Source organism: Temnothorax americanus, unplaced genomic scaffold (assembly GCF_048541705.1).
Source record: "Temnothorax americanus isolate GAGA-0224 unplaced genomic scaffold, ASM4854170v1 Scaffold73, whole genome shotgun sequence".
Classification (NCBI taxonomy): domain Eukaryota; kingdom Metazoa; phylum Arthropoda; class Insecta; order Hymenoptera; family Formicidae; genus Temnothorax; species Temnothorax americanus.
The window spans coordinates 557,654-582,717 of NW_027509796.1; the positions used below are offsets into that span (position 1 = coordinate 557,654).

General features: G+C 41.7%; 2 protein-coding genes across 5 annotated transcripts in view; both read right to left on the reverse strand.

Moving 5' to 3' along the window:
* LOC143906572 (uncharacterized) overlaps positions 1-17,664 on the reverse strand; it is a 47,407-nt gene extending 29,743 nt beyond the window's left edge. The window contains exon 1 of one of the 2 annotated variants that reach the window (XM_077422739.1): positions 15,531-17,664. In XM_077422739.1, the coding sequence (XP_077278865.1) occupies positions 15,531-15,944 (414 nt within the window). In that variant the 5' untranslated portion in view covers positions 15,945-17,664. The remainder of the gene's footprint in view (positions 1-15,530) is intronic. The other variant, XM_077422740.1, reaches the window with a different exon arrangement.
* A 4,823-nt stretch (positions 17,665-22,487) lies between these two features.
* Positions 22,488-24,035, reverse strand: LOC143906543 (uncharacterized). Of its 3 annotated transcripts, none has more exons than XM_077422687.1 (4): positions 23,901-24,035; positions 23,217-23,506; positions 22,996-23,135; positions 22,488-22,870 (listed from the first exon to the last, which is right to left on the reverse strand). In XM_077422687.1, the coding sequence occupies exons 2-4, from the start codon at positions 23,459-23,461 to the stop codon at positions 22,629-22,631; spliced, it is 627 nt and encodes a 208-aa protein (XP_077278813.1). In that variant the 5' UTR covers positions 23,462-23,506; positions 23,901-24,035; the 3' UTR covers positions 22,488-22,628. The 3 variants fall into 3 exon arrangements, with proteins under 3 accessions (XP_077278813.1, XP_077278814.1, XP_077278812.1); XM_077422688.1 differs by having other exon boundaries at positions 23,950-23,972; XM_077422686.1 differs by lacking the exon at positions 23,901-24,035 and adding an exon at positions 23,648-23,855.
* Positions 24,036-25,064: the final 1,029 nt, after the last annotated feature.

Sequence of the window (25,064 nt, forward strand, 5' to 3'; positions counted from 1 at the left end):
TGCGAAGAAGAACGTCTCGTGATTACTCTCGATAACGGCCGGGCGCGGGATAATCCGTGCAAATACGCAAAACCGAGTAATTGCAAACAGTCTAATCTCAATGTGACATTGGCCGCCGCGGACGTGTATATCTCTCACGCCGTGTCAGTACGTACGGTATTACGTGTTTGTGCGACAGATAAGGGAGATGGGGTTTCGCCTGAGAACAAGTTTCATAACTCTACGCGCGCGCTCGAGACGCTTCGACTCGTATAACTCTTATTACGCCGCGTAATTTATTTTAAAGAAAAAAAATGCAATTTTACCTCCAAATGATTTTTAATCGCGCAAATCACGTAAGGAGAAACGACAAACCGCGAACGCCTAAAATAGATGTTGAAATATTAATATTTCAAATAGAGCCGCGATTCGGGGAAAGATAAAATTTCTTCCTCGATGCTGATGAATTTTGGCGGCGCGGGTCAACTCGGCGAGCTTCTTTGTTCCACGAGCTTCGTTCCGTAAGCCACGAAGGCGCTCAGTCACGTTAGAAAGTCAGCGGGGGCACTTCTCTCCGTTCAGACTCAGCTGCAACGACAGCGGCTGGGCCCTCTCTTACACGACCGCTCTCTTGGCGAAGAGAGACCCCGCGCTCTATGCTTAGCACCGGCTCTTCTCGCGGGTTACGGTTACGCTCAGGCTCAGCGCGGCTCGGCTCGGCTTGGCTCGGCTTGGCGCGCCAACTCGCAAGATACCAATCTTGCTTCTTGACCTATATCCGCGTTTGAATCCTTTGCGCAATCGACTCTGAAAGGCGTCTTCGAAAATCAGCGCGAGAATACGCTGATGCCGAACGGTCGGGAGATTCGTTCGCAGAGTTCCCAGGCGCGGATCGGATTGCGAAATGCGTAAGGTACGCGCGCGACCCTCTATGTACGCGTCAGTAACTCGCGGCGTGCGTGGCGAAGTAGCTTCACATACATGTCGAGTTGTAAGCTTTCATGTTACAAGCCGAAGCGCTCGAGAGTTTTTGAAACTTGCAGTGCAGTCAAATAATAAATTTTCAATCTCAAATCACTGCTAAAGTATTTAACGTTCTGTCTGACAGTTAATTGTTAATTAAATATATGAAGATCAAAAGATGTTTGAATTCTGTAAGCTAGAAAAACCGACTTTATTTCTTTTTCAAGAAACGTTATCAAAATTAAGTACGGGTCTTAAGGTTCCACTGCGCATCTTTATGTGTAATATTGCATCAATATTGACAATTCTCTCTCTCTCTCTCTCTCTCTCTCTTGATGGCATCACGAATGAAGCCGAAGAGTTTTCGCGTAGCAGCGAGCGCGGCATACAATCGCGGCCACTTAAGTCTCTTCTCCAGCGCTTTGGCACTCCGAGAAAAAGATTTACATGCGTTTCACGGTGTCCGGCGTCGCTGACACGATTGCTACGCAGCCGAGGGACACGTAGAATGCGCGTCGCGTCGGTACGCATCTTAAAGTCGCTACGCACCGGTCTTCCTGCGGTCTCCCGCTACCAACGATCGCCCTACGGCGAGTATGCTGTGGCGAGGCTAAGAACCTTGATACTCCTCTCGCGATAAAGGCAAAAATTTTGACCGAATAAAAAGTTTCGGCCAAAATTTTTAACAAAACATTTAATTGTAATAAAATTTCTCCACACAATCGACCTCCGACACGAAAATTAAAAGGGTAAAGAAAAATTGTTGCACGTACATCCACACACAATCTAGTCATTAAATTAATTAATCTAATTGTTCACACAGTTGACGCAACCCTCTATAAATAAACTAAATTGACAAGAAGGAAAAAAAATAGAAAATAATTCGGTCAGATGCGCATATGTTAATATCGAGAACTTGACTTTGGGAAAAGTTATCTGAATTTCCTTGATCCTGCGGCAATTTTCCTTACACTGAGAAAAAAATTGTTAATCCTAAAAAATATTTAGTCCGATACGTTCAACTAAACATTTTAGTTACACTGTTGGAAAATTTGTGTTAAATATAACATAAATTACATGTCCTAAACGATCCACTTAAATTTTTGTGTTAATTTAACATAATATGGAAGTGGTAAATGGTAACATTGATACTATGTTAAAACATTTCAACAGAAAGGAAATGTAATTCTGATCATAATTTGATCAATTATATGTATAATTAACATAACTTCTATATATGTTAAAGTTAAGATTGTAAGATAAAATCAACACTCTTCTTCTGTAAATTTTAATAAATACGTTTAATATTGTGTTACTTTAACATATTTTTTAAATTATTTTAATAATTTTTTACATTTTAAATTTGTTAAGTTCAATTAACATAGCAGGCATATGTTAAATCTACACACGTATGTGTTGATTATTTTACATAAAAATTTTAACAAGGACCTTTTTTAACAAAACTACAAAAATTTTCCAACAGTGTAGTTAACTAAACATTAGTTGTTTCAACAATTTATTGAGTTTCTTTAATCAAGAATTAATTTAACTAATGTTTAGTTAACTAACTAAAATGTTTAGTTGAACGTATCGGACTAAATATTTCTTAGGATTAACAAATTTTTTTTCTCAGTGTACAATTAGTCATATGATAGTATAGTGGTCTGACATATATGTATATTCGCGAGCGAATCACTGATGATTTCCGGGAAATTCTCGATTTTCCGCGTAAACAGGTACTTGGAATTGAGACATATATTTCGCGTATACTAGTTATATTGCGTCACCTTACACATGTTTACATTCACGTTGATGCATCTTATTGTTGCGTTATTGTATCGATCATAAAAATAATTAATGTTCTCAATGCTCTCGCGCGCGGAATATTTCCAAACGTGAAGTGGTGCAAAACTTTCGCAAGGTCACTATCCTTTACGGGTTTACGTAACCGGTCGCTTGAGAAAGTAGCCCAAAGCCTGCGTCGTCGGTTATAAATCCACAGGAACGCCCAAATATCTTACGATTATCCCGACCCTGCATAGTGCTTTCCAAGAATACGCGCGAGGAAAGAGCGGCGAGGCACGAAGACATATAAATCAATAGCGGTTTGCCACGTACATACGTTTGTATCATTTTAGACCCATTAGCCACACGAACGATTATGTTCGAGAAAGGAGTATATATAATGATTACGAACGGCTGACAAAGAAAATTATCTAAAGTTAAATAAAACTCACTTTACCGTAATATCTCAGGATATGACTCTATGAGGATTAAAATATCTGTAATATCGCATCTAATTGTTGAAATAATTCATTTCGAGAACATGAAAACAAACATTCTATTCATATTTTACTCATAATCCCCTAATGCGTGTACATGCGCGACAAACTGCTATTCCGCCGTGCGTAATACCGAGCGTCCGCGCGATCGACGTGTTTCTCTCCCGCGCGGCTGCACCGTTGGAGATAATTAGAACGAAAGCCAAAGCGATATACGAGACGCTCGCGCGCCGAGGTCGCGAGCACGCGAGACGAAGCGAAGTGAGACGAGGCGAGGTGTAGCGAGAGGAAGGCGAGGCGAGGCTCGCCGAGACTCGCGGCGCACGCGGCACCGAGCACCAAGGTTCGCCCGCTGGGCAGCCGAGGCCTCCGGAGCCCGTTTCCGTGTTCCGCGACAAGGCAGCAGGGTAGGGCAGGGTACGAGAGGGAGACGTGGGGCACTACACCCAACAAGGGAGGAGAAGGAGGCGAGAGAGACTAACAGAAGGGACCTCGAAGGCCCGGAGCGCCGCGAGCGTAACGGTACATCGCGGAAGAGCGGCGACGACGATAGCGCGCGGATTGCCAGCCAGCCAGCCGGCCAGCCGCCCAGCCGGCAGGCAGCCTCCACCCGAGCCGAAAACCGACGCGCGACTCGCAAACTGTTACTCCCGATCCCGCGTCTTCGCGGGACGTCGCGGAACCTCCCGCGGAACCTCCGCTGGGCTCTTTCCTCTTTCAATTCGCGGATTCTCCGGTTCGTTTAGGACTTTTCTTACGGCGTTAAGCCGCGGCGGCGGGCACGCGACGCAACGAGGCGATCGAGCTATTAAATTCCGTCTCATTGGTATGAAAAGCATGGCGTCGTTTCACAGTTATTACAGCGGATAGCACGACGCTTTACAATCCGTCCTCGACGTTAGCTCGCGCAATGCTAATGCGTATATACCATGCGCGCGGCTGAAACTTCCGTGGTGGCTACAAAGCGCCTCTTTACGCTTTACATTAAGTATGCAATGACACGATGAGGTACGGAGTGTCTACTCCGCGCGGTACAACACGCTTATTGTACCTGCACGCACGCCCGATTTCAAAAGAGAAACTCTTTCTCTCCCCTTCTTTCTACCTTACCTCGCGCGAAAACCGCGGACAAATGGCGATAAATAGTGCTAAATAACGATAATTTTCCGGCGATCGATGCGCCCAGGCGCCAGTACTTAAAGATACACGATATTGCAAAACATACTTTTTACGAATCGAATATGCGAATCAATGTGAGAATCAAATAGTTTCACGTAGTTTCGGAATAAAAAACAAGAAACGTACCTATTTATGTAATTCATAAAAATAAAAAAAAGGTTGCGATTTTTATTCTTCTTATTTCTATTATTATTGTTTAAGTTTAATTATATCATCACCTTGTTTCGATTTCCTTTTCCACCAAAAGCGCAAATATGATCAATTTTATCAATAAAGAAATTATTTGCCTTTCATATCGGAGTGTTTGATATTGCCCTATATATTGCAAGCGCAAATACTTTTATCGCTGTAAAATATTATGCCATATTGGTTCTATATATATATCGGGTTATACATTACGCGCAACAACGGGGAAAGAAAAACGATCCTGGGGTTCCCGTCTTCGATATATCGACATGAAAATTTTCCTTCCTGACCTGAACTCACGTACGGTTCAAGTTAACCATATGCGTACGAGGTGCACGTTGCCGGTAAATCATACAGGTAAAAGCGTAGAACACGCAGAAGAGGAAGAGTCTGAATTTACATAGTCGAATGCAGCAGCCCTGCTAGATTTATTATGCGAAGTAGGCGAAATACGTGATTAGCTTAGATATATTTCGCAAGCCTTTACCGTTTGCCCCAAAACATTTTTTTTAATCGTAAGTTTTATTAAACCGAATAATCTGCAGTTCAGTTGTAAGACAAACTTTCCGAAACGACGATTTTCACATTAAATGTACGACGATAAATTTGAATCATCAAACATGTCTTTCGCGTGACGAGAATAAACCAATCATATTACTAAATAATCAAACACATTCGGTGTCACATTAATAACGGAACAGAGATCATCCCTCTTTTTTTGAACTGCGTAAGTTCACGACTTACAAAATTGCTGCGGCAAAGTATAACTGACGTTTCATTTGCTTATCTAAATTGAAACCCCTGGTAACGAGGGAAGGTAGCGTGATGTTTTCACAGTGGTGGCACTCACGAATTACACGCAGAGACGCACACAGACGCGCACCCTGGTAAATGGAGATATCGGTACACAATAATGTTGCCGGAGTAATTTCCTGTCCGAACTAAAGGCAGAGCTTCATTAGTCGGAAAGCATCGCCAGTTCTTCTCTGTATTATAAAAGTCTTCGCGGCTTAGCTGTACTGTCAGTTTTCTGTAGACTGTACGTGTTTTCGTCGTCGAAATGAAGATAAAATAATCGAGAGATATACATACGAAGTGAAATTCCATTCAACTAAGGGATTATTAAAATGACGATGAATTGTTAAGCGCAAAGGTTCTCTTAAAGAGCGAAAGACTGAATGACCGGCGTATGTCGAACGAGTAACGGTCTCTCCGCGGTTTATATTCCTTTTCCATATGCCCCATAGTAGTCGAAGACGCCCGCGTTGTGGCGCATTCGCGACGTTTTAATACCATGCTCGCACTCGTTGCCTCGATATCTCCTTCGAAGGCAAATCGAAACTTTCCAGATTGATACTGTATAAAGGCTCAGTATATCAAATTGTAACCACGGTTGGCTCTTACTGCCTGATTAATTCAAATATTTCCAGATTGAGATGTCGAGGTGTCATTTTTCATTTTTCAATCGCGAGCAGTTAAATATTGAGCAAAAATCATAAAAAATTATGTCTCACAAACTAGATGACAGAGTGTCATTTAATTTCCAGTGGATCTTATCATCTTGCAACTTATTGTTAGTTTTATATTTAATTATATTACACGAAAAACTCTGAAACCGTGTAAACTTTTCTTTCCTCAAAGTTGACTCCGCGACAAAATCTTATTAAAATTAAGGTTGGGCTATCCGGACTACCCCCGGGTACACGGTAATCGTTGGGCGCGCTCGTACTTTTCACGCTTCGCGACGCGCGTCATATCTGTTTCCTGACGATCGTAAGCGAGCAGTGTACACGACTGTTAACTACCGAAACGCTTTAATAATACAAAAGCTTGACGGAGAATCGGTGGCGATTTCGCATAACGAAGCGCGACCATTATCATATGACGTGATTCGGATCTTCGATAAACTCCACGCACGCGGCATAATAATCGATAGCGGATAAACGTGTAAAGATCGCGATTCGATAGCAGAATGCTGAGGAAAGAAAAAGAAAAAAATAGTAATAAAACACACGCTATTTATAATCACAATATTGTTCCATTTTATCCACCGACAAGTGACAAAGTCGCGTATCAACTAACAATAAGTCGATCTCTTTTGGTTAATATAATGTATTTTTGTTATTAATTGTATTAAAGCTAAAAAAGGTACGAACGCTAAGGGAAGATAATATAATCGTCACGTTATAAATACAGAAAATAATCTTGTAACCATTTTTAATAACGAAAAATATTTCTGTGGCTGTGATATCGAAAATAAAGCACATCGAGATTATTGCGTTTTCTCGCATTCGCGACGCGAAATTAATCTTAATGAAGATGCGTACACGATATTTCGTATACGCACGGAATTTACCTCGGAATTTATCGACAATGCGCACGATGTGATAGGGCGTGCACCTTTACGCGCATTTTCTGTTTACGAACGTACAAATCCACTATGGCGATTCGTGAACAATAACTCTTCTTCCACTCTCGGCATTTAATGGCCGGCCATCTATTTATCGTGGAGGAAGAGGAAGCGGCTGATGGGTAGATAGGTCGAGCGTTTTGTAACTAATTTCGCGAGTAAATTGTCCGTAACATTGGTTTGGTGCACTCGGACTAAACTAACGATAGCTAACCGGGGGCTGGAACTGTGTCGGCGTGCCAACGCGTGAATCCTGTATTGTATCCTCCGATCAGGATTTCGAACTGAATGTAATTATAATTTCAGTGCGCATAGATTTCGACGTCGTAGATACGTGAAAGGATGATCTCTAGTAGTATGATCGGAAATTAAAGTCAAAATTAACTATATTTTGTATATTATATCAAAATAATTTTACACCTCTGATGAGGCTCGTTGTTTGGCGCAAATTAATGAAATATTTGATTTTATTCTCCCTCTCCAATGGACGCTCATAACGTTTATGTTATACGATTAATTACTATTTATTACAAATAAATTAAATATTTTGAAAATTGACGATGTCTTGTTGCCGATAACAGTATGATCTATTATTTCTGCGCTTCAGATCTTTGTAAAACGGCGATAATGAGGAAGGAATGGCAATTTGTACAAAACTATGATTACTGTTACCATTACGCAGGCGCTGTAAGCTACTTGATGATTATCGGAGAAAACGAAGTAACGTAAAAAGGAAAATTGCAACTGCTGCATACTTATGGTAATGTACAATGTGCTCGAGCGTAAATAATAGAGATACGGTAGCAAGTAACGATATTTGCACGACGTTTTGCGCACGTTCCGCATATTTCTACATTCGTTTAAAATTTAGGATAATCGGAATAAACGTACGTACAGAAAATTTGTTCAAGCTAGCTCCGATAATACCTAGTATTGCGAGAAAGAGGGAAGAAAGAAAGAAAGAGAGAGATGCGCGAAAAGAGCGAAAAATTTCCATTCCACAGATTCTTCATCTAGCCACGGTCCACGATAATATTGATGTTTTACCTATCAGTTGAATAATTTTGGACACAATAATTCTCGTAGTATATTCAAAGAAATTATATAAAACGCTCTTCAAATATTATTTTTATTTTCTACAATATTAATTAATGCTTTTTGCATTATATAAAAATTATAACCTAATTAATATTCACATGTCTCATCATCTTTTAAAGGGTTCACCGTTATATATTTTTGAAGATATAATTTAAAAAAGAATGGAAAGAAGTTTGCTCTTTTTACGTAAATCCCATAGTTGAAGTATGATCCGACCGCAATCGACCCCAAGTGAGTGCAAGTATAGAACGTAAGTAACTGCACGCCCACAACGTTCGCGATTCGACGTGAGTCACTGGCTAGAGGCTGGATAATATGACGACGAGTCGAAGAGTTCTTCGGAATCATAGCAAACGTCGGGAAAGGGCCAATTACATCGATTCGGTCTAATTTGTATTCGCGTCGATCTGAATGTTCTATTCTACGTCTCTACTACACGTAAGTGTTTTTTTGTCGATATAAAAAAACAGTTTTAAAAAAAGAATTGGCAACTACTAGTCCAAGAGCCGGCTGCACAAAACCCTCCCTCATCGAACATCCGGCTGAATTTTATTCGAATAGATAGCTTTTTTAGTGGTTAACCCTGTGCCGGGTTATATATGCCCTGAAACTTGACCGAAGTGTTAAAAAAAGGGCCACTTCCGGTATGATTTTTTGAGATGAAACCCCCTTAAAGAAAATCCGGCTGAAACTTGTGTCAATCGATTCAGGATGTCAAGCACTTTGATAAAAAAATATGCTGCCACCCCTTAGCTTGACAGGAACCATGGCAGCAACCCTTAAACGTGACATATTTTCGTACCGTACTTCCCTCACAGAACATCCGATTTTTTTTTGGAAATGTAGCTCGAACATTTCTGAACATAAAAAAACAATGCTGCCATCGGTGGCCTTGACCAAAAATTTTTGTGCCATGCACCCGTAAGTTGCGCGACTTTTAGCTGCCAATTTGTAACGGGTCAATACTTCCTTCACAGAATATACAATTTTTTTTTTGGAAATGTAGCTCGAACATTACTGAACATAAAAAAACAATGCTGCCATCGCTGGCCTTGACCAAAAATTTTTGTGCCACCCGTAAGTCGCGCGACTTTTGGCTGCCAATTTGTAACGGGTCAATACTTCCCTCACAGAACATACGGGTAATCTCTTGCCATGTATTTAAATAGAAAATAAGAAAATCTTTGACGAGAACGATCTTAAGAACCGACTATGAATACCGTCCATACTAGCGCAAAAATTTTTATCAAATATTTTGTGGAAAAAATAGTTTGTGATAAACAAGCTGCGCGTACATTGGTAGAGGTATGGAATGAAACAAGGTAAGTTCATATAACATTCACGTATTTTTATTTTTTTATTCTTTATTCTTATTTTTTTGTATTTAAAATCTTAAAAGTAAGATATAAAACAAATATAAATCACGAGAATTTTTTAAATCGCTATTGCTGTTGGAACTATCGACAGTATATAGTCCTCGTCGTCACTATCATTATGCTCTATGACTAATTATGCTCTTATGCTCTATGCTCTATGAAGATTCAACTCTTAATGGAGTTGGATCTTCGTGGAACCATATAGCTCTACTGGCCCTGGCTGAGGTAATATTTCTCACCCTAAATTTAATTATTTAAATGATATATAAGTATCAAAGATTACATGACGATAATCGAACCAAATCATAGTCGTATTGTCTTGGTGATTATAATGGCCAGTAGAGTCGATTAATATTTCCATTGTTGTTTATCATTTAACTGGCGAAGTAAAAGTAATTTATTCCATTTATATTTATGTTTTATATCCTACTTTTAAGATTTTAAATACAAAAAAATAAGAATAAAAAATAAAGAAATAAAAATACGTGAATGTTATATGAACTTACATTGTTTCATTCCATACCTCTACCAATGTACGCGCAGCTTGTTTATCATACAAACTATTTTTTCCACAAAATATTCGATGGGAATTTTCGCGCTAGTATGGACGGTATTCATAGTCGGTTCTTAAGATCGTTCTCGCCAAAGATTTTCTTATTTTCTATTTAAATACATGGCAAGAGATTACCCGTATGTTCTGTGAGGGAAGTATTGACCCGTTACAAATTGGCAGCCAAAAGTCGCGCGACTTACGGGTGGCACAAAAATTTTTGGTCAAGGCCAGCGATGGCAGCATTGTTTTTTTATGTTCAGTAATGTTCGAGCTACATTTCCAAAAAAAAAATTGTATATTCTGTGAAGGAAGTATTGACCCGTTACAAATTGGCAGCTAAAAGTCGCGCAACTTACGGGTGGCACAAAAATTTTGGTCGAGTGATATAATTATAATTCTTATAAAGAAATTTATTTGGAGATGTATAATATTTGTGATGCGAGAAGACTGCAATATAAAGCTATAATATCTTTATGAGTCACAACGTCTTGTTACAAGATAAAGAATTTGTTGTCAGTCGGCAGAAATAAGCGAAGCGACACGAACGATATTACCGTCGTATTTTCGGTTAGGTCATCATCTCCGCTCAATGTTAATCGCGTTTCTGCCTTTTCTCCCCGCCTCCCCCCTTCGTTTGTATTTGTACAGCGACTGAAATAATCGGCGGCGGAACGGTAATCGTACGCAGTTTTGAAACGAAGGGCGGTGAACCGTGGAAATGGTTCGTCCGGTGGTGGTTGGGATGTCCTTTCTGGCTCGAGCAGCACAATAATCGTGGATTTCCGTCCGCTTATTATCTTACACGCGTCACAATGCGTTTAGATTGCGTCGGGGGTATCGGCTAATTACCGGTCGCGATTTAGTCGAGCGTCCCCGCCTGCCGACGAGGCGTGAGACCGAGATGCGTATATTAAACTGATATTCTATCAAAGAAAATTATAATTTAAAAAATGTAAGAAAAATCCAATGTAAGCGAGAATATGCTAACGAATTGGTAAATGAAGATGTCTGTGCGATATTATATTCTAAGTATAATATTCATAATATTCGCAGTAAACAATGTCAATCCTGATCTGTATTCAGGTTCTTTAAATTCGACTTGATTAATTATATTAATTATTTAATAGCTATTTAATATTAATAGATGGCTTAAATAATGTAGCTATTTAAATCATCATTGCATAATTTTAGATTTTTCGAAAAAATTGACCAACTTTTTTTATTTTAATATATAAAAATATTTATAATTATGTATATTACATGACCATATATCAAAAGATTATAATTATATATACGATAAAAAAGTACATGATAGGAGTAAATTTCCGGAGATAAAGTTTTAAAACCTCCATCCATCATCGGGCAGAATTGGTCTCTATAGAATCAAACTCACGATTTTGGCAGGTATACTTTCGCATGATTTTACGACATTCAATGTTGATGTCTTCCATAAATAAAAAAATTGTATTGCATATCTACTCCTTATTCGCAATTGTCTCTTAACGTTTGGTCCGTTCTTGCCTATTCGCTGCTTATTAAGATTCAAATATTATATCGATATTTGATGGTGCATGAATCGCGATTTTGCACGTCAAAACGCGGTATCCAGGAGTCGATAACGGTATCAAAAAACCGGTTTCCGTTTGAAGACAGTAATAGGTGCTCGTTGTGCAAAATTCGTAGACCGGCTTTTCGGCCGAGATACCGAACCGTCGCGCGTGCCTTTTCTCTTTTGATAACATCGCGAGGAGAAAACTTTCCATTGATCGAAACTTTCAATTGATCAGTTTCGATCTCAGTAATTAATCTGTCACAATCGTATAATAAAATTGTATCGTAAAATTATTTATGTATGAGAAAAATATGAGAAGACATGCACATAGAATAGGAGAGAGGCAGCGTATATCTCGGTTTCTATCGAGATATTTTATGAGAACTAGTATCGCGGGAACAAATTCAATTATATCAACGCGCTTTCGCAAATTGGTTTAAGATAACAAGAAGAAAAACATATACAGCGTCTTTCAAAACTATTAGGTGTCTTTTTCATTAATATTCACTACAGATTATTAAGAAGTGGAGAGATGCAATACGACGTTCCTCGACATTTTCGTCGAGGAAGAGTCGCCTTTAAATTGGCCAAAAACTCTGCGATAAGAAGACGACTTACCGGTAGTTATGGAACACCCCGTGTATAAGGCCAACAGATTCATTAACGAAATAGCGGCCTTTACGAAAATCCTGAAACCTTAACGACAAGCGAAACGGCCTTCATAATGTGAAAAGTACACGCTCTCGTTCGTGGCATGAGAGATCGGCACGCACGCACGCACTCGCTCATACATGTGCCACATAGATAACTTCCTTCGTAAGGTATAGAAGAGAGAGACGTAGGACGCGCGCGCGCGTGTGCCAGACGGACGGCGCGGTATCAAAGGATATTTACCCTGTCAACAGCGTGGCTTTACGTGGCGGAGACGCCGCTACGTCTATAAGGGGAGAACATATAGTACTCACTCGTACCAAGATAATAGTAATGGGTATATTATTACTCCGCTCTATTATTTTACGATCTAGCTCTTCCCGGGAATTGATACATTATCGTAGAGTCGTGGAGTTGCGCCGAGCCGAGCCGAGCCGAGCCGAGCCGAAAGTCGAGCCGTCCGATTGACGAATGATTAAGAACGTAAATATATAACCATCATTTTTCCGAGATCCACTATCTACCGCTCGATATATCGCCAATGTAAATCACACTGACGCGCTAATGGAAAGTCGATATCGACTAGGAATAAAGCAAATCTCATTAATCATGGTACTTGAGTCAATTTCCAAATGTAATGAGCAGAGTTAAGTACCGATTTCGAACGAATCAGTCCCATCAAGCGTTTTTATTTTTTAAAACGTAACCGATAATCAATATATCCGGCGAAAAAATTAACGGCTATAGCATTACGTCTGGTTGAAAACCTGTAATCTTACGCGCCACTTATGACAAATCCTAAAAACTAGCGTAGCTAACTGACTGAGTGACACGTGCGCGAGCACATAGATATTTAGATCTATCCTAAAAAGGAAGAAAATTGAATGGCTCATCTCAAGTCGATACAATAGCTTACTAATGCCCATTTCTACCAATGTAGATTAACTTCTAATCTCGGTTTAACTTACTTTCTATCTTTTTCTAACTTTCAGAACTGGAAAAAGATGACAGGTAAGTTAAACCAAGATCAAAATTAACCTGCGTTGATAAAAATGGACATAAGCAAGGTTCGATAGGTATTACTGCTTAATTAAACCAACATTTGCGTCATGGCTGTCGCATACTGAATTAAGTTACGCTTAATCGATGAGATTTGTCTTATTCTGCCAGGAATACGAAAGTATCATAAATAGATTCTATTGTAATTTTCTCGATTAACCTATCAGCGCGGATTAAATTCACTCGATTTCTTTTGGCCGAAACTCAGAGGCCCGATTCTTGAATTCATTCACAAGATAAATGTGTACGCAAATTCCGTTCGTACAAAAAATCGACAAGTTGATTGGTTAAAAGCCATAACTAATCAATTTGCAACTTTTTTATAAAAGCAGAATTTGCGCATACGTTTCTCTTGCGAATGAACTCAAGAATCGAGCCCTAAATCTTTCTTCCTATGTATTATCTGACATTAAAATCGACGAAAGAAAATTCACTCTCATTTATTGCTTCCTCATAGAGGAAGCTTTGTAATGGTGAAAAATTTTTTTTTCGAGATTTTGATGGAAATAGATTTAGAATGTTCTAAAATGTCGAAAAATCATATTAGTAAAAAATGTCCAGAAGTATGTATGTATGTGTGTGTGTGTGTGTGTGTGTGTGTGTGTGTGTGTGTGTGTGTGTATGTGTGTGTGTGTGTACGGATTTTTGTACACGCATCTACTTCTACAATTTTTTAGATACCAGTTTGAATTTTTGCACACAAATAGAGTATCATAGAAAGTATGTCCTCCTCAAATTTTATTGAAATCGGTCTACCGGTATAGATTTTATGCAGATTTTCCTTTTTTTGAAAAATGTGTTTTACGCTGCCGCTTTCTCAATATTTGAGATAGCAATTTATTTTTAATTTTATTATATTTTCCAGTTTTTTTTCTACCCCTATTTCATATATAATTCATTAAAATTTGATTGATCAGATCTCGTATTACACACATTTGAAATTTCGAAGAATTCGTACATACATATAGAAGCTTTATAAAACTTGATCTGATCAACCAAATTTTAACCAATTATATATGAAATAGGGGTAGAAAAGACTGGAAAATATAATAGAATTAAAAATAAATCGCTATCTCAAATATTTATAATATCGGGCTGATTTTTTTATCGATAAAGTATCATTTAAGGAAGGTTGGTATTGAATTTGGCGATGATTGGTAAAGGGGGGGGTAACTATATATTTTTAGTATTTTTTAGTGAATGTACATAATTATTTACGCAGTCCCCAAAAGAGTTAAGTGTGAAATCAGAACCTTTGCTAACAAAGCTTCCTCTATGAGGAAGCCAAAACAAATAAATACCGATAATTATACCTCGAATAAAATAAAAACTTGCACACTTAGGAACTATGAGGAAGCAATGTGCAAGTTTCTACTTGCACAATTAAAAACTACGAGAAAACAATGTGCAAGTTTCTACTTGTTTACTCATGTATAACAGCTTCGTCGTTTCATTTTCTAATCGACTCTGCATGCAACTTTAAAATTTATTCCATATACGTATGTACATGAATTGTTGAATCAAAATTAAAATATTAACATATATAATATTTTCGTTTACGCGATATTTGGCTCTCTCTCTCTCTCTCTCTCTCTCTCTCTCTCTATCTCTCGCATGTAATTAGCGATTCAATAAGCATCTGTTAGATAAATATATTTTTCAGAAACTGTGAAAATACTTTGAAATACATTTTTTACAGTGGTTTAATAAGAACGCTTATTAGTATCAAAAATTAAAATCAATTGTGGATTTACTGTTCCGACTAGAAACTGTGTTTTAAAACCGACAAAAAATCAGCGCGCAGTTCATTAAGTTTGGAAAAAAGTGTCCCAGACGTGCCGTGCCATATTAAATCTAGAGGAAACAAATAAATTAATGCGCTTAAAAATACTTTCACTACGGTGTGGCATGACAGTGCGCGAACTTCGGACACTAATTATTTTTAGTAAACTTTGAACACTTCTCATTTAAAAACTATTATAACCTCGGCACTTTGGTATTTAGATTTTCGTCTCAAAATGATCTCAGATATCTGCCATTAACGGATGGCACGACAGGTCTGGAACACTCTGTGTAAAATTCACACAATATTATTAGACTACCAAGATCCAGTCCGGACCGGTATTTCTCTTTCTAAATGATATTTTCTAAAGTTTTATTCGTGTTTCATTCGCAAAATATACGATTTAGCGTACAGGGGACGAGTAAATGGTTCCGATTCCACAATCCCAAGATTGCTTACCTGCATCTGCAGCCACGAGTAGTCGATGTACGCGGTGGTGGTGGCGGTGACGGCTCCGGTGATCCCGGTGGACGCCGTCGACGAGATCTGCTGCCAGCCGTCCTGCGTGTTGCATCCGAGCACGGTCGCGAGGGGTCCGTCGGGTTGGGCCCGATCGGGCACTATCTGATCGGCGGCGTATTGAGCGGCGTAGGACGGCTGGATCGTCGGCGGCTGGACGCCGACGGCGGACGGTAAACCGGGCAGAGACGCCGGATGAGGGTGCTGCGTAACCCCCGTGGTGGCCGCGGCACCGGCGGGCAAACAGCACACGCTCGCGTCCATCCGTGGCGGCGGAGAATCGTAGAAGCGTAGCTGCTCCGGCTCCGACTCCCGTGTCGTCGTCCTGCCGAGGGTTAATCCTCGCGGCACCATCCAATCCACGACCGTCGCCGCTCGCGCCGTGATATCCACCGGCCGACGGCTGAGAGGATCGATTCGCGGGTCCTCGGATCCCTACCTCTCCGAGAATTTAGATCTCTCGTCTCTTCAGGTGGGTCGAGGTAGAAAATGACGACGACGCGGTATTACCATTTTCCGCGGAGACGCAGCAAAGAATCGATCCGGCCGTGGATCGTTCCCGAGTCGTCCAAGGGTTGATTTTCGCGGCGCTATCCGATCTGCGGCCACCGCTCGTCCTTTATCCGCCAACAATCGTCACCGACTCTCGGAGCAACGGAATCGACGGATCGATTCTCTCGATCGCAGATTCTTCTTTTCAAATTCTGGATTCGCCCTCTCTTCGGATAAACCGTAGCAAAAGACGGGGCATCACTATCTCGCGCGCGGCTTGGATTTTACGCAATGTCACTTGGATTCGCGATATCCGACGATAGTTGGCGACAGCGATCACGACAGTCACGTACATCGGAACCGCGTTGACGTCCCGCGTGTCGAGTCCACCGAATTCCGGGTGCGAAACACTATCCCGCACCAGGCTGCCGAGCGCTCGTCGAGGGTCGTTGCGAGCATCGCGTCCTGTGGGAAATTCGCTACTATTCCGAGTTACTTTTCGTCGATGGAGAGAGTAGTCCGATCGGCGACGTCGTCGTTGCCGTCGTCGCCGACGCCGCCAACGCGCCGCTGTCGGAGGGCACTAATGCGAGCAAAAAGAAGCATTCGACTCCGATTTTTAAATTAAAATACGAATCACTGACGATACTTTTTGAGTTCTCACGGTAACGCGTTTCTCAAACGGAGACATCGGGCAAGTTCGAAACTAGTTTGATCCCGTTCTCGATCACTCTCGCGACGCTTAACAACAATAATTAAATTCCTCCATTAGGAAAACGTTTCTCCAAGAGATCGACATCGTCGATCGCTCGCCCAGAGTGCTCCTTCGCTCAATGATTTTCTTTTTCTTCCTATGAACGGCCACTTGTCGACAAAACACTTTCGTCAGCTTTGCCGGCACTCGCGACAAATCGCGAACGTACGATCGTTTCCAGCGTAATTTTCGCGCGACGCGCGATACGAGGCGAGATACGAAAGGGAGTGCTCCAGCAGGATTCGAAGAGGATAAAGCGCGCGCGCGCACACGCTCGCGAACGATCGAGTACGCCGATCGTGGTCGACCGCCGCAAGATCCGTGTAATGACGTTTCTCGACGGTGACAGCGCGGACTCCCGTTAACGCGTTGACGCGCGCGCGTGCTCGCCACGGAGGACCACGAGGACGAGGGCGGAGAGAAAGAGAGAGAGAAAGGGTGGGAGCGAGAGAGAGAGAGAGAGAGAGAGAGAGAGAGAGAGAGAGAGAGAGAGAGAGAGAGAGAGCGGAGGAATTACGAGAAGGCGAGGGTGACGGGCACCGTTGATGATGGTGGTGGTGGTACCGGTGGTGGTGGCGACGGTAGTGGTGGAAACGATGATGATACGGAGGCGAGGGTGACGGATGAAACTGGCGCGCACAACTCTTTAGCTGCGCTCGCGTACCGTCCGCGTTGCGCACGCGCATGCGTGGATGCGTGTCGTCAAGGCAACGGTTCCAGAGTAACTGCTTGGCGAACGCAGTCCTCCGCGGCGAGCGTGTCGCTTCTCTCTTTCGCGCGCTCGCGCTCTTTTCTTCCTCTCTCTCTCTCTCTTCCACTTTCTCTCTCTCTCTCTCTCATTCCCGATCTCGCGCGCCTGGCTCACGCCCCGGGCGCGACCGATTCGAGCGGTCTAGGCGGCCATCGAGCGCACGCCCCCGTCCTGACACCGCGAGCGCCTCTCACTCCCTCTCTCTCTCGATCTCTCTTCTTTAAGCGCGCCCGGTCGCTCGTCTTACCTCTTCTCTCTCTCTTTCGCTCTCTCACTCGCTCTCTCCGTTCGCCTCGAGTATTCATCCACATATATATATACACACACTTTCCCCCTCCCGCATAATGTCCTACCCTACTCACTCACCTTCGGTCTCCTACGATTCCGTCTCGATCGAGCGCGCGTTCCACGAATCGTCGCGTCCTTCTCTCGCAGCACAAACACAGCGCAAGACGAACCGCCGCCCGCGCGTCTCGACAGCGCGATTATCGACGTGAGCTATCGAGGGGACTCCTACCTCCGCCGCCGCCGACTTTGGCACACTTCTCTCGACGTTCCCCTGTCCCCTGTTTCGCCCTTCCACCCCCTCCTCTTCCCGCCGTCCAGCCGCTTTCGCGGCCCCGCCGTCTCGCGCGTCTGCGGTTACTTTCTTCTGAGCGAATCATCCCTCAAACATATCTCACCGCCTTTCGCTCACCCTCTCGTAGCGTTGACGAGATCGCGTTCGCGGCGAACTTACTTAATTCAAATTGGGAGAACGAACGAATCACGATGCGCGCGGTGCGTCACGTGCCTCTGACGTCACGCGCGCGACTCACCCTGCTGCTTAGCGAAATAACGACCGGGATATGGCTGAATATGGCGTAATAATTAATTTTGAAGCAAATACGAGATGATGTAACTAGCTAACTCAAGGTATCGTGAACACCTTGACACACGTGAAGTTGCACCAGTTTCAAGCGTTACGCACTGGCTGTATGCCGATATTCACTGTCAGTAACTGAAAATCTATATTTTTCTATATTTTACGTCACGCATACTACAGATTTTCAGTACTGACTATTGCTGACAGTAAATATCGGAATGCGCAGCCACCGTCGCATGTGGCCAGCTATCACCACGACTGTCGGTTAAAACATTAAAAATTGTTTTTTTTTTTTCGACTTAATGTCGCGTAATCGCTGTTAGTTTGATTTTACGTATTTAATCTTTCACGCGTATGGAAACGGTTGCCGATGATAAGCCGTTAGGCAGACCTCTGGATCGCGATTGGCGTATAATTTTGTATTTTGAGCTATTTATTATATGGTTTCAAAATAATACGTATAACAAGTTCGATCACGCACGTAACTTTCTCCAACGGAATCGGAAGGCCGTGCTGGAAATTTTCGCACGGGCAAAGTGACCGCGTACCGCTCTCAGTGCGAAACAAAAGGATTTATTGGCGAAATTCAAAACGCGACGAAAAATCAAGTTAAAAATGCATTCTATTCTGATATGTATTTATATCGCCCCAGTTAGCAAAAGCTTGTAAAATACGTTTTAAGGTGATCCTAAAGCTGTCTGTAATACCTACACTCCGTTTTTAACAATATTTGCTTCGTATAAAAATTCTGCAACTTGATGTTACAAAATGAGGGTGCAGGTCCATTCAGTAGACATCAAGGAATATCATACCGGTTTGTATTAGAATTAGGCTGAGACTCCAAACAAAAAAGTTAAACGAAAAGTACGATAATGTACGTATATTACGTTCACGATTACGTATATTACGTTCACGTGAACGTAATGTACGTACATTATCGTACTTTTTGTTTAACTTTTTTGTTTGGAGTCTCAGCCTAATTCTACAAACGCGCGCGCGCGCGCGCGGTATGATATTCCTTGATGTCTATACTGAATGGACCTGCACCCTCATTTTGTAACATCAAGTTGTAGAATTTTTATACAAAGCAAATATTGTTAAAAACGAGTGTAGGTATTACAGACAGCTTTAGGAAATGCTTAAAAGACATGTCTAAAGAACGTCTAAAAAATTATGTCGTCTTTTAGACGTCAAATTATAACGTCTTTAAGACGTCTTTTTGAACTGTCTGCTAGTTGGAGCGTTTTTTTCTTTATGTTCTCTTATATGCTTAGAACGCCGCGATATAAGTATGCGCTATCTTTATTCCAGCTTCATCAACGATTGCATTGTGGCAACGATGTAATGATGGACAGATCAATCATTAAATCTGAAGACGAATCTGGTGGATAAATGTACCTATAATAACAGCCGATTTCCGGAGGAAACGGAGTGGGGGGACCGAGTTATAACAAAACGGCGGGGCCGGCGCATTAATCGATTCGATCCGCGAGTCACCGCGACTCGATCAGTCGAATCCCAGAATGTGACGTTTCTCGCGATACATCCGCGCGCGCGCGTCCATAATGCGATCGCATAATACACGGAGAAGCGGACGCATGCATCTCCGCTCTCTCTCTTTCCATCCCCCGCCCGTCCGCTTCGCTTCTCCTCTCCTCTCCGCGCCTCTCGCCGTTCCTCGCAATCGCGACGAGGCAGAAAGGTTCCCTTTCTCTTTAGATTGTGAAACGATTTTCTATCGCGGCGCTTTACCTCCGCGCGGCGCGGATTTATTATATATGCAATGGGTTACGCAAATTACGACAAAGTGCAAATATTTCACATGACCTGCACCTGATGCGTGACTCCCCTTTCTACACGTGATCGTTTAACCAGGCACGTGAATCGTGACGCGCGCGCGCACGACGTTGTGTATACGTTTATATACGTATGTATACATATAATGTATGCGACGCCTCGAAATTCCGACGAGTTTCCTGGGACCAGAAGTAATCCGTCCGAAATATACGTAACACAGCGCGAATTACATTTCTTGCGCCTAACCGAGGGAGACGTTTCCTGGGAACCGGATTACTTTGAGGATAATGAGCGCGAGCGGCTATACGAGTTTCGGAAATCCCCTTCTCATTTGTGTTGTCGTAAAAACACTGTATATCATTAAACCGAACGTGACCGCGAATACTTGGGGTTACATCAACGTCACTCTTTTTCTCGCAAACTTTACAAATTTGAAATTTCAAATTATATGGTGTTGTAACGACAAAAATAACTATACGATAAAGCATACGAACAAAGATGACTAGCAATGAACGCTTATGTTTCTTTACCCTTTACTGTATATAATTACTTTATATGGTCGTTGATAAAGTAATGGAATAATTATGAGGCGTGTGAATTAAAGAGTTTGCGCGAGAAAATTAAATTACGGTAATTTAGATAAATTAATGCGAAGGGTTATTTAGTTATAGACAGGGAATGATAAGTTTGCGTGATAAGGCGCAATGACACGCGGAATACATCATCGAGTTTAGGACTAAAAGTGACCGTAGGGGCAAACCGGCTCGCGCGAGGGACGGCGAGCGCGCGCGAGCAAATGATGAGCACGGCTGACCGGTCAGAATTCAGCCGCGAGATACAAGGGTGTAGTGACTGTAGTGTGCCCGCACGCCGCCCTCCCCACCAACGTGCTCCCCGCGGAAGCGACGCGACTTATGAATGGGAGTAGTACTCGCCCATTGGTCGCGCCCGATAGCCAATCGCTGTCGACTTGCATTCGCAACCACTGCGCGGAAAGTAAAGCGAAACGATCGTGTATGTATGTGCAGTGCACATCCTGTGTATGTATGTACCGCCGAGATAGCCGATATTCCCGACCCGAACCCGGCCCGAGCGTCGACGGGAACCCCGATAGCACCAATATCCTATAAATATTCATATAACGTCCATAGGCATTCTGGACATAATATGAACATCTATAGGATATTGTGTGCTGTCTGGGAAGATTGAGACGAGATACCGGAGTAAATCAACCGGATCCTATTAATACCGCGTCGTGCTACCGACTTTTCTGGAAAAAAATATTAATCGTGCGAAATCGCTATAAATCGTAATTCAAACTCCCCGACCTTTACGCGCCTGGGAAGCGCCGAGAATGCTTATGTTATAACTATTGTTATCGATTTTACGTAATAATTATTATCGCCGTCTCACTATTTTTTCTTTAATCGTAAAACCCTTGCCAAAGCGAGGGTCTCGCGCTTATCACGGAATTGGATGGATGACGTCAAGAATGAAGTATTAGTTTCATCGGCACGGAAGGCTTTGCGACCCGAGGCAAGACGATAATTTCAATTATTCCGGGGCGATTACGTCGCTCGATGACACGAGGGTGGCGAGGATAATCGCGAGCGCGACTCGCGAGCAATGCGCGAGAGAAATGTAACGACTCGCAGCAAAGTCGTATGCAAATCGGCCTGCGATGCGGGACGCGCGATAGGAGGAGACAGGGCAGGTCGCGGGCGCAACGCGAGCCGTACGGCAAATACCAAACGGCAATTATTGGTTAACTTATGGAAAGTATAGGGAACGGACGCGCGCGGCGACGGCTCTTATGACAGGGAAGTGTGTGTGTTTGTGTGTGTGAGCGAGGTTTCTATCCTGGGTACGTCAAGGTGACAACACGACGGGGATGACACCATACCCGGAATGACGGAGAGTCGAGAACGCGCTACATTACCTAGCGTTACATTACATTGCGTTGCTTTATGAGCGGCCGCCTCGCACGCGTGCGAGCGAGCGAGCTCCATTTACGCGCATTTACGGACTGGCGTCATCTATCAATTAGCCGCCTCATAGTCGTTTGTGTCTCACCGCTATCTCGCGAGATTGCGACTCAATTATGAGCGGTAGTACATGAGTCTCATGTTACCATCTAAACTCGTGAATCATTCAATACGTCGCTTAGACAGTAAGAATGCGAGTCTCGGTATTGACGCATGGAGCTTGATTATACTCATGACACGATTATTGCGAACGTGATTTATATTGCTTTCATTTTATTCATATATTTAGCAATATTCAAACTTTTCTTTATCACATTCGCATACTTCTACATATATACATATGTGCTGTCCGCAATACGCGGAGATAAGCAAATTAAACTCAGACGATTAAATTTCAATCCCACACGTCACCGTATTTAGTTTTCTTCTGCATCGGTAAAGAGTTGTCGGTTGTGAGAGCTTGCTCGGTTGTCTCTCTCGCCACCGGAGGTTCTTTTGATGGTCTAGGAGCATGCCACTGCTTATTTTTCTTGTAGAACTCGTCTCTATTTTTATGCCTTAACTCTTCATAACTGACACCTTTTTGCAGATTTAGCGGTTCAGTCAGATCCGTATCCTCGGAAATGAGGAAGTCACCTTTAAACATAATTCATGCAACAAATGAGTGAAATATGACTAATATAATACATAATTATAATTCATGCAATTAGTTGCGTAGAAGAGAGCACATAACAGATTTAATGATAACTTTCACAACTCACTGCTGTCATTAATACTGGAATATGTATCATATGCATTCATTGATGGATAATCATTGAACACTATTCCAGTGGACGGTTCTGCTGGGCTTTGCACTTCAGTCTGCACATCCAGCGGTTGAAATCTTTGATACTGTCTCTCTCTATAAACAAAAATGAATGAGACTCCACTTCAACAAAAGATTATAAATGAATCTAGAAGTAATTGAGCTATCTAACAATACCTATAATCCGGCCTATTTCCATAATAACCCGCTTCTATCAATCTGTCTCGGAGAGTACTGTTCGGCATGGAAGCGACTTTCGTTAGGCACATTTCGGAAATGGCTATTCTACCCCCGATCAGGCCTATCACACTGCCGACTAAGGCGGCATATTTGGCATATGCGCGAAATGGGGTTACACTACACGCCCCGTATCCTATGGCTGCGCTAATGAGCGCCGGCATGATGACACTCGAGCTTCTCATGCATGCATGCCAGGCCTTTGCTTCCTCCGGCGTCAACTCCAATCTCTACAATTTGTACAGTTACGATAATTAGAATATACATTAAACAATTGAATAGTCATTCTGCTTTTTAAAATTTCAATCGATAAATATATACACCTCACAACTGTAACAATTAAACTTAACATTAAACACTCAACTCCTAACCTGCGTTTGTCGATATTTGGTATCGGGTTGCTGTACGTCTGTTACGGTAGTCGTCATGTTTCGCGAGTATTTCGGCAAAATTTCACTTGTATTGAACTTGAGAAATCTTATGTCTCGAAGTTTGTTACAGTACTAAACGTAAACAACAGTAAAATCTGTACTGATAACCATGCATCATGTTTGTTTTCTAACCTAGAAATTTTAACATTCTAAAGCCGCAATTTCATGTAGCGAAGAGAAGCTAGTGTTTTACCTTTACCAGAACCAAAGGTAAGAACCAATCATATTAAAGAATCACTGACCGCTCACTCAACAGTTGTGTTTCCTGAATGCGGCCAATGGGCGCGTTCAGCAGATCAAGGGTGCGTTCGGGGAGACGCTACTAACGCTACCAACGCAAACGCTACCAAGTCTGTTCGCGGAGCCAATAGCGCGATAGCGGTAGCAAGCTCTGCGAACATGTGGCGCTGCACACGGCCACTTTCAACATGTGCACAAGTTCACACGGCCACTTCCAACATGTGCACACACCCACATGTGCAGATGTGCGGGGAAAGTGCGGGTATCTACCTTATCGACCCGAGATAACAAAAAATATATATTTTTTGTCTCTTTTATATTAAATTTTATAGACTTTAACAATTTTCAGTACTATTATATGTCATCAAGTGAAAAAAACGTGCAATTCGCATATCAATCAATTGAGTTATTTGATAATTAATGAAAGTTTATATTAATTATGAATGTATGAATCATTGTCAATATCTATGTTAATCATTAATGATAAATAATTTGAAATATTACTTATCATCGCCAAGAGGTTATGAAGATTTTTTGTTATGATAAAAGAATAAACTGTTTAAAATATTTCTACAGCTTTGAAAGTTAGCCTTTAGAGTGAATAACATTATCTTGTAATTTGTAAGTAAAAAATAATATACTATAAAAAAAGTGACAAAAAAAACATGTCAAAAATCCAAAACAGTCAATTAATCATTTAATATATCAGTTACAGGTAATTCTTTGTATTCACGAAACCTACAGGTAATTGTTTGTTTGTACGAGACGATTTGAAGAGATATTTACTATGTTGGAAAGTTTAATAAAACAATATTTTGTAGAAAATTATACAATTATATAAATACGCGAATTGTTGTTAAAAAACCATAAAATTTCTAAATCGATCAGCACTATTAAGAGAATACTCTCTTAAAGGAAATATTTCAAGGAGTCAGAAATGAGAGACATAATTTCTGCTGTTGTTGAAGAGGTTCACTCATGTGGTTACAATTTGGGATACAGAGGCTTATGGAGTAAACTAAAAATGCAGTATCACCTGAAAGTAAAAAGAGACACTGTTTACGAAATATTAAAGGTTGTGGATCCAGTTGGAGTTGCCAACCGATTCGGAAATAAG

What these genes read in the sequence shown, in the direction of transcription:
- LOC143906543 (XM_077422686.1), bottom strand. Translation starts at nt 23,704, where the DNA reads ATGACGACTACCGTAACAGACGTACAGCAACCCGATACCAAATATCGA. An exon ending in CCAAATATCGACAAACGCAG is followed by an intron (nt 23,507 to 23,647) that starts GTTAGGAGTTGA and finishes TACAAATTGTAG; the next exon opens with AGATTGGAGTTGACGCCGGA. An exon ending in TTCCAGTATTAATGACAGCA is followed by an intron (nt 22,871 to 22,995) that starts GTGAGTTGTGAA and finishes TTATGTTTAAAG; the next exon opens with GTGACTTCCTCATTTCCGAG.